Source organism: Elephantulus edwardii, unplaced genomic scaffold (genome assembly GCF_000299155.1).
Source record: "Elephantulus edwardii isolate Elephantulus edwardi_28Jun2011 unplaced genomic scaffold, EleEdw1.0 scaffold00045, whole genome shotgun sequence".
Taxonomy (NCBI): Eukaryota; Metazoa; Chordata; class Mammalia; order Macroscelidea; family Macroscelididae; genus Elephantulus; species Elephantulus edwardii.
In genome coordinates this window covers 9,323,298-9,333,233 of record NW_006399795.1, presented here as the reverse complement: position 1 = coordinate 9,333,233, position 9,936 = coordinate 9,323,298, and the positions used below count along the sequence as shown (strand labels likewise).

At 43.6% G+C, this 9,936-nt stretch overlaps 1 protein-coding gene across 1 annotated transcript in view; it reads right to left on the bottom strand.

Annotated features, from left to right (window-relative positions):
* Positions 1-9,936, bottom strand: part of CHD5 (chromodomain helicase DNA binding protein 5) — a 72,977-nt gene that overhangs the window by 4,408 nt on the left and 58,633 nt on the right. The window contains exons 32-35 of the mRNA XM_006885799.1: positions 4,299-4,378; positions 3,944-4,076; positions 1,098-1,187; positions 328-465 (exon numbers count right to left, since the gene is read on the bottom strand). Coding sequence (XP_006885861.1) covers positions 328-465; positions 1,098-1,187; positions 3,944-4,076; positions 4,299-4,378 — 441 coding nt within the window. The remainder of the gene's footprint in view (positions 1-327; positions 466-1,097; positions 1,188-3,943; positions 4,077-4,298; positions 4,379-9,936) is intronic.

Genomic DNA, 9,936 nt, shown 5'->3' with positions numbered 1-9,936 from the left:
ACTGAGAAAAACTGGATGAAATATGTTTACGGCATTGAAGTCTATGGGGGAGAGAATAGTTTAATAGTATTATATTTTAGGGCATTATGTTTATCATAGGAGTACGTAATGGGGGTTGCAGAATGGATTATATTTGGGCAGGTGGGTGGGTGGGGAGAAGGGTGCAACAATGCATGAATGGAATTCCAAAATCTCTGTAGATGTTCATTGAAATGAAAAATAAATATTAAAAAAAATTTCCTCAAAAAAAAAAAAGCATAAAACAGCAGACTCCCAGGAGCCTGACGGTAGCAGCCTAGCTCCCTCCCTCCCACACCACACTGTTACCTGTGAAGCCCCCATCTGCAATGTTGAACATGAATTTGAATTTCCCATTCTTGTCCTCCTTCTTCCCCTCCTCATCCTCCTCTTTGTCACCATTCTGCTGAGTCTCAATGGGCTCCTTTTCCTCAGCCTTGGTGTCATCTATGAGGGGACAGAGGGGGACAGATCCACATTCATTCACTTCTCTACCAAGAGCTGCAAATACAAAGGCAAGCAGGAAATACAATTCCCTGTCCTCCAGGGTCTCATCATCAAGAGACATTTGAAACTAAAGGCAAGAAGCCCTTTAATCCCACCGTAAGCAGGAAGGGCTGATATCAGGCCCAGCGCCCATCTTCTGCCACATTAAGTCTCTCCAGCCCTGGGGACAGGGAGGAAGAGCCTGATGAAAGTGCAGTCAAGTTCAAGGAGGAAAGAGTTGCTTTAAGGATCTGATTTGAACACAACTATTCTAGAACATTCTAGCACCTAGAGATGTGCAAATCATCCAGCTGAACCTGAAATCCCCAGACCAAGTTCTTGGCCAGCTCTCCTCCCTCCTGGTGGTGGCTGGAGCAAACACAAGGAAGGGTCACAAAAGAGGCAGAGAAGCCGGTCCCTGGGACTGAGCCATAGTGCGTCGAGGGCCTGGAAGGCTGGCTCTCACTCACTGGCTCTAATCAGGGTCGGGAGCACAGGGCCCAGTGCCCAGAAAACTGCAGAAGGCTGGAAAGGGCCCAGCACCTCAGGGGACCAGAGGACAAAAAAGCAGGGCAGAGGGAATGGCCCCAAACCTGGTTTGAAGTCGTTGCTGTCCCCTCTACTGTGAATCAAGTTTAACTCCAGCTTGTCTAGACTCTTCTCTTTCTCGGGAAGCACTTCCTCTGCAAGACAAAGAGGTCCACGGGTTGGAAGGGGTCCAAGAAGGACACTGCTAGGATGACCCTATCCATCAACAGCACTCTACTCAGAGTCCAATAGGTGCCATCAAAGACAGCCCCTCTTGCAGGAACACAGACCCACGAGCACCAGCGTGCATCACAGCACTGTTCCCTGTAGCCAAAAGGTAGAGAGAAACGAAATGCCCATCAATAGAATGGCCAAACAAAGCACTCACAACCAAACTCAAAGCTCAAGTTCACCTTGTTGAGTCAGAGCCACCTCATAGACGACCTTCCAGCATGTTTCTGAGCATTCATTCACATGGGCGGAGACTGCCTATCTTTCTCCCACACAGCCACTGGTAGATTCGAACCACCAGAGAGGCATAGCCTTTTGAGTGAGAAGCACAGATCTCTATGGACCACGCCACCAGAGCTCCGTAATGGAACATTACTCAGCCATAAAAGAAAGGAACTTCTGAATCATCCTATCTTATGCATGCGCCTTGAAAATTCTGTGCTGAGTAAATTAAGTCCGTCACAAAAAGGCAAATAAAAACAACTATGAGATATCATCTTACCCCAGTAAGAATAGCAAAATTCAACAGAGCAGTAAACAGCAAATGCTGGCTAGGTTGGGGAGAAACTGGAACCCTCATTCACTGTTGGTGGAAGTGTAAAATGGTGCAACCACTATGGAAGGCAGGATGGTGCTTTCTCAAAAAGTTGCAAATAGAAATACCATTTGACCCAGCAATTCCACTACTGGGAAACCAGAAACCAGAACCGCCACCCAAGCAGATATATGCACGCCATGTTTATTGTGACTTTATTTACAATAGCAAAGAGTTGGAAACAACCGAAGTCCCCATCAACAAACAAATGGATAGAGAAGCTCTAGTATATTCACACAATGGAATACTACACTGCTGTTTTTCCTTGAAAAACAAGGAACTCATGAAATATTATTCAAAATGGGTGACCCTGGAGGACATTATGCTGAGTGAAATATCTATCACAAAAGGACAAATACTGCATAGTGCCACTGTTGTAAAAGAAGACTGACATCAGGGTTCGGGGGAACCTACCAAAAAAGGGCATAAATAATGTAGACTGCATTGAAACAGATGAGGGAGAGAACTGTTTAAAAGGAATATAGGATTAGGTATTATTTTCATGACAAGATTAAAGAAAAAGAAATGCATGTTAAAATGGACTGTGGAGTGGGGGGATAAGTATAACAATGAAAGAATCTTTTTTTCTTCAAAGAGAAAAATGAACTAGGGGAGGGGTGGAAAGGGAGGAAAATGTGCAACAATGAATGAATGGGGGAAAATTAATTGGAAAGAATATGCTGAAAAAATTACATATTTTGCATTAAAAATCATTTTTAAAAGGCAAATAATGAATCATGCCACTTACATGAAAAAGAAAAATGTATACAGACCTAAGGTAGGTAGCAGGGGTGGGAGGGAAGGGGGAAGGAAGGAGAGGGACTCATGATTGGGAGATAATGATCTTATCTTGAGGCTAACGAAGAAATCTGGAAATGGATAATTACACAGCGTGATGAACATAATGTCAATACATTGTACATGTGAAGACTGTCAGAATGGTAAATGTTTTCTTACATATTTATTTATCTCAATAAAAGAGAAAATGGGCAGGGTTCGTGTTCCTTCTCCCAACAGCGGTTTCCAGCGGTTTCCCCCTTCCCTCTCAATCCCACCCCTACAGCACTCATCTCAAACTCCATAAGCCTCAGTCCTGAAATCCTCCTTATTGAAGTAACAACCAGAAGGCAAGGCAACAAGCAGAACTTCATTAACACAAAATCCTTCCTACCAACACCCAAAAGCCCTGGATGAAGTCTTGTTGTTATGCGCCGTAGAGACTAGGCCTCACAGCAGCCCAATGAACAATAGATCTGAACCTTGTCCTGTTCTGTGCCATCCTCATGACCTCTGCATGCTCAAGCCCATTGTTACAGTCGCTGTGTCAATACATCTTGCTGAGAGTCTACCACATTGAAAACCCACTCATTGCTCTGCAATCCCGAAGGCACGCGGTTCGAAACCACCAGATGCCCCGCTAGAGAAGGAGGGGCAATCTCCTCCTGTGCCAGTCTGATCTGATTCAACGGTACACAACAACAACAAAAGACAAAACCCACTGGTAAGCTCACAAGAAAGAAAAGGCAATCCTTAGGTACCATTAAATGAAAGAAGATATAAAGTTTAAGTTGGTTCTGATGACCATGGGCAGAAGGGTATTGGATGTCACAAAAAGACTGGGGTTGGCGCTTGGAGCTTGCATTTCCACATGTCAGACTTAATGCAAGAGAGATGCAGAGACCTTAAATTAAGGCCACACTCAACTCCTGAACTATCTGTGGAAGCAAGGTCCATGCACTGGGCCAGGGCAAAACTGAGGCACTGTTTATCTGAGATTCAGACATCATCATATAGAAACAACAGCACATAGACTCATCATTTTCGGACCACTGAATTGGAAATAAAGATAAGAGAACCCAATAATCCACAAACTGCACAAATGTGGTGTCATTTACAAAAGCTGAGCCTCTTGCCTTCTCTTTGCCCTGGGTCTGGCCACAGTGGGATAGAGCAAGCCACGGTCCACCACCTGGCTTTGGAGAAACCAGTGAATGGTGCACTGCTCCCCAGAGCTGCTAAGGGGTGAGGACACCACCAAAAGCAAACAGAGCCGCCTTGGGTGGGTGCCCGGTGAGAAGCCTGTACCTTTCAGCTGCTGCTCCGTGGAAGACTGGGCCTTCTCAGTCTCCTCCAGTCGCTCCTCTCGGGCCCTCTCTTTGTTGTCTGAGCTCTCATGCTTTTCCTCGCCCTCCACTCTGTCCACGGCAGCTGGCAGGGCCTACAGAGAACAAACCTGGGAAGCTGCAGGGGACTGAACCCTCAACCGAACAGTGGGTAGGGAGCCCAAGAGGAGCTTTCCTAATTCCAACTCCCCTGGAGACACAGGTTTGAACTAGGAGCGAAGAAGCCTGGCTTCTGACAAGTCAGGCAGATCAGAGAAGGGCTGCAGATCCGCCCCTGCTCACAGCCACTAGGGCTCGGACACCAGCATCCTCCCTACCTGGATGTCCAGGGGTTTCTTTGGTTTCTGCATCCCTGGCTCCTTCTCATCCATGAAGCCCATCTGAGCGTCTGTTTTGTCTGAAGGAGTAAAGAGGAAAAAGGTGAGCCAGGTGGGCGCAGAGCAAGGAATCAGGTGTCACAGAGGAGAGGTGGGACTTGATCTCCTGGAGACTCCTCCTAGTCCAGGTGCCTCCAGGAAAGGTTAGTATTACCTACCACTAAGGGTTCAGGGGTCCTTGTGAGGACCTAGGCCCAGTGAGGGGCCAGCAAGACAAGATCGCATGCAGTGGTCGCTACCCTTCTGGAAACAGGGAAGTGACGTGGACAGAGGACTAGAATGGGATCCAGGAGCGCTAGCTTTGGTCCTGACTTTCAGACTGGTTGACTCAGATGACCTTTGGACAGATTCTGAATCTTCTCCACACTGAGTCAGTTCTTTGCATGTTGCTAGTACTTCAACTGCGTCTCCAACTTGCCCTGTGAGGCGGGCATTTACTACATACTCATATCTCAGATTAGAAAACAGACACTCAAAGGGTTAAAGCCAGAGATCTCACAGGTAAAAGCAGATCCAAGAAGTCAATTTGGGTGGGTCTACCGCCACGGGCCACACTTGTGCAGCGATTAAGATGTCCTCAGGAAGCTGAACCTCCCGGGACCTCACCTGTCATCTGGGACAGGTATGTCTCTCCAAGGTCTATGAGACTCAATCAAAGATAGAAGGTAGTTCGCCCAAATCAATTTTTGGATCATCAAATCAACAAACACGATAAAGAACTCAACTTTACAAGTGGGCAAGAATTTGCATAGGCGTTTCTTCAAAGAGGATTCAAAAAACAGCCAACAAGTACACGACAAGATGTTCAATATCATTAGTCATCAGAGAATTGCAAATCAAAGCCACAAGACCGAGCTTCCCACATACTACAATTCACTGTCATGGAGTTGATTACAACTCGTGGGGACCCTCCAGCAGATTTCAGAGATCGTAAATCTTTAAGGAAGGAGATTTTTCATCTTTCTCCTGCAGAGTAGCTGGTGGCTTTGAACCACTGATCTTTTCATAAGCAATCCCACACATAACACTATGCCACCAGGGCTCTTCTCCTACAAGCTTGTTGTTATATGCTGTCATGTCAAGTAGGACTCACACAGTGACCCTAAGTACAACTCTAAACTCAGTCCTATCCTGTACCATCCTCACCATTTCTGACACATTTAAGCCCATTGCTACAGTAACTGTGTCGATCTATCTTGTCGAGGGTCTTCCTCTCCTATGTTGACCCTGCACCTTTCCAAGCACGATGTCCTTCTCCAAGCACTGGTCTCTCCTAACAAAACACCCAAAGTATGTTAGACAGAGTTGCACCATCCTTCCTTCTTCCAGGGAGCACTTCTGTTTCACTTTCTCCAGGACAGATTTTTTTCTCTTGACAAGCTGTGGAATATTCAGTACTCTTCTCCAGCCCACAACTCAAAGGCATCGACTCTTCTTCTGCCATCCTTAGTTGTTGTCCAACTTTCAGAAGCATAACAAGCAACTGAGAAGACCATGGCCTGGATCAGGTGCACCTTAGTCTTTTAAGCAGACATCATCGTTCTTTAGTACTTTGGAGAGTTTTCTGACAGCAGACAAGTGTGACTTGTCTTTTGATTTCTTGACTGGTGGTACCAAGGATGTTATTTTAAACCCAAGCAAGATGAAATAGAAAACAACTATCTACATAGCTGAAGATTTCTACCAACTTTTGCAGAATGAAATCGATCAAGCATAAAATTCGACAATAATGATTGAGTACTGGAACATAAAAGTTGGGGATAAGTAATTGAGGGCTAGAACAAAAAGTTGGAAGCACTTAAAAGGAGTCTGGCAGTCAGAAATTACAGACTTGGTAACAGAAACTAGGCTTGATTGAATTTTATACAATCAGTGATTTATTCCTTACAAATACCTTTTTCAAAAACAATCAGCGACTATACACATGGCTCTCACCTGATAGACTCCACAGAAGTCAGACTGACTATACTTGTGGAAAGAACTTAATGGAGAAGCTCAATATCAGTAGTCAAAAGCAGGGTAGGTGCTGCTGACTGTGGAACAGATCATCAATTATTCATTTGAAATTTCAAACTGGAGCTGAAGAAAATGAAACAAATCCATGATGGTACAACAACACTGGAAGGCAGTTTGCTTTTCCTTAAAAAGCTGAACACAGAAATTCCATATAACCCAACTATTTCACTGATAGGAATATAACGCTAGGAAAACAAATGAGACAGGGAGATTTTTAAACCGATTTTATAGCAGCATTATTCACAATAGCAAGAACATGGAAACAGTCCACATGTCCACCAACAAATGACTGGACTGAGAAACTGACATATTTACACATTGTGACACACTTGCACAGTGGAATATTATGCAGCACTCAGGAGCAATGATTTTGGAAAAATATTATATAACATGGGAGAGGCAAGAGAACATTATGCTGAGTGAAATAACTCAGGCCCATAAGGACAAATACTGCATGAGACCATTATTATGAAAACAGAAGGATAACTAGTGATGTTTGAATTAATATCCAAACAGGGAAGGAGAGGAAGCGGGGGAACTCAGAGTGGAGAAGGGGAGATATAACAGGGTCACCGAGTTTGGGGGGTGAAGGAATTAAGAAAGATCATTGGGCATCTGAAAAGATGGGGTAATAGTGAGCATAGATCAGTGGTGATTTATTTTACAAGACACAGTGTATGGTAATAATAAGAAACGCAATGTGAATGGAAGGGGGAAAATTTTTAAACCCCAAATCCTTAAGAACCAAAATACAACCTTGAGTCTATCCCACCTGAACTTAATGCCATCTCTCTCAAGAATATGTTCAAGCCATTAGACTACTAAAGACTGGAGATCAGAAGAACTGTGGGAAGACATTCCAGATATTATCCATGAAGAAAGCAAAAGATCATTACAGAAGACAGGGCAGAGAGAAAAACACCCAAATGGATATCAGAAGAGACTAGAAATTTCACTAGAGTACTGAGAAATCAAAATAAAGAGAAGTAGTAAAGGAGCTGAACAGAAGATTCCAAAGAACAGCTCAAAAAGACAAAGCATAATCTTACAATGAAATGTGCAGAGAACTGGAGTCAGAAAAACAAAAGGGATGAACTCACTCAGTATTTCTCAAACAGAGACCTGAAGAGCAAATCAAGCTTCAAGTTGCAATACTGAAGTATGCCAAGGGCAAAATCTTGAATGTTCCAAGAAGCATCAAAAGAAGATGGAAACAATATAAAGAATCATTGTCCCAAAAGGAATTGGCTGTCAGGGTCAAGAACCAATGTTAATGTAAAAAGTTCTTACAAGATGTGATGGCTATTATCAACAAAGCAGAAAATAACAAATGATAGCAAGAATGTGAAGAAATGGGAACTCTCATCCTTTGATGGTGGAGATGTAAAATGGTGCGACCAATGTGGAAACCAGCTTAATGAGTTCTTGTAAATTTACAGTTACTGTATGGTCCAGCAATGCCACCCCAGGTACACACTCAAAGAATCAAAATATACATGTACACCAAAGCTTCTAGGCAAAATGTCCTTAGCAGCATGACTCACAATACAAAAAATAAAAGTGAAAACAATCCAAATGAAGAATGGATTAATAAAATGTGGTATGTCCACACAAGACAATATTATTCAGCTACGAAGAATAAAATTCTGATACATGCTATAACACAGATGAACTTTGATAACATTATGCTAAGTGAAAAAGTCAGTAACAAAAGGCCCATGTTTATGGTTCCATTTATATGAAAGGGCAAATCCATCAAAGCAGAAAGCACCTTCGTGGTTGCCTAGGGCTTAGTGAGAAAGCTTCATCTCACGTAAGTCAGGCATGTTGCTAGGAGAGGCTATTCCTGGGGAGATGAACATCATGCTTGGGAAAGTAGAGGAACGGCCAAAGAGAGGAAGACCCCACAAGATGTACTGACACAGTGACTGCAGCAACGGGCTCCAGTGTGTCAGACGATGGTGGTGGCACAGGACAGGACAGGGTTCAGATCCGTTGTTCCTAGTGTCCCTGTGAGTTGTACTCGACAGCACTTAACAACAGTAACAATGGGGTGTAGGGGAGGAGGAGAAGGAAGACTGACCATTCACAGGTATTGGTTTATTTGGGGGGTGATGAAAATGTTCTGGAGTCATAGAATGGTATGGTTACATTTGGGGATATTATAAACCCACTGTCACTGAGTTGATTCTGACTCCTCCACCAGGTTTCTGAGGCTCTAAGTCTTTATAGGAGACTGCCTTTCCACCTTGCAGTGGCTGGTGGATTCTAACCTTTTGGTTGTTGTTGCCTGCAAAGCACAGCGACCCTCTGTACAACAGCTCTGAAGCCTGCCCTGTCCTCAGCCAGTCTCACTGACTCGGGCACACCTACCTTCATAACCCCAGTTATTGTATCAATCCATCTCAGGTTAGCAGCCCAACACATAACACACAACATCACCAGGGCTCCCTTGGGATTTGTTGTTAGGTGCCATTAAGGCAAGTACAACTCATAGAGACCCTACGAGCAACAGATCTGAGCCTGTGCTATCTCATCATCTGATATACGTCAGTCTAGTTACAGTAACTATGTTGCTCTATCTTGTCCAGGGTCTTTATTCCCTTCATTGACCCTCCACCTTTCCAAGCATGATGTCCTTTTCCAAGGACTGACCCCTCATAACAACATACCCAAATATGTGAGACAGAGTTTCATCATTCTAGCCTTGAAGGAGCACCCTGGTGGCTGTTTATCCAAAACATTGATTCTCTGAGCAGTCCATGGGATATTCAGTGCTCTTCTCCAACACCACAGCTCAAAGGCATCTATTTTTATTCATTGTCCAACTTTCAGACGCATAGCAAGTAAATGAAAAGACCATGGTTTGAATCAGGTGCACCTTAGTTTTTATACTGACATTATTGCCCATGGGAACCTTGGAGAGATCCTTGACAGTATATTATCCCAATGCAACATGTCTTTTGATTTCTTCACTGCAGGTATCAAGAATATTGAAGGGGGATCTAACCAAAATCAAATCACTGACAACTTCAATCTTTCTTCCACCTATCGTGATGTTGCCTATTGGTCAAGTGATGAGGATTTTTGTTTCTTAATGTTGAGATGTAATATTGAAGGATGGAGTCCTTGATATTTTTACAGTATTCATTTCAAGCCCTCGCTTTCAGCAAGCAAGGTTGTGTCATCTGTGTAACACAGGTTGCTGATGAGTCTTCTTCCAATCCTTCTATCACACTCTTCTTCATAAAGTCCAGCTTCTTGAATCATTTGCTCGGCATATAGATACAATTCACAAGTTATTTTTTATGGCTTGTGACTTTCATCTCAAAGGTGTTATTAAAAGCAAAAACCCAGGGAGCTCTGGTGGCCTAGTGGCAAGAAGCTGCACTGTAATCCCAGAGGTACACGGTTCAAATCCATCAGATGCTCTGCCAGAGAAGGAGGAGCAATATCCTCCTGTACCAGTCAGATCTGATTTGACGGTACACGCACACAAAATAGTAATAAAAAAAAAATTTAAAAATTTTTCTGAACCTTGTAAGCTAACTTATTCATTTTA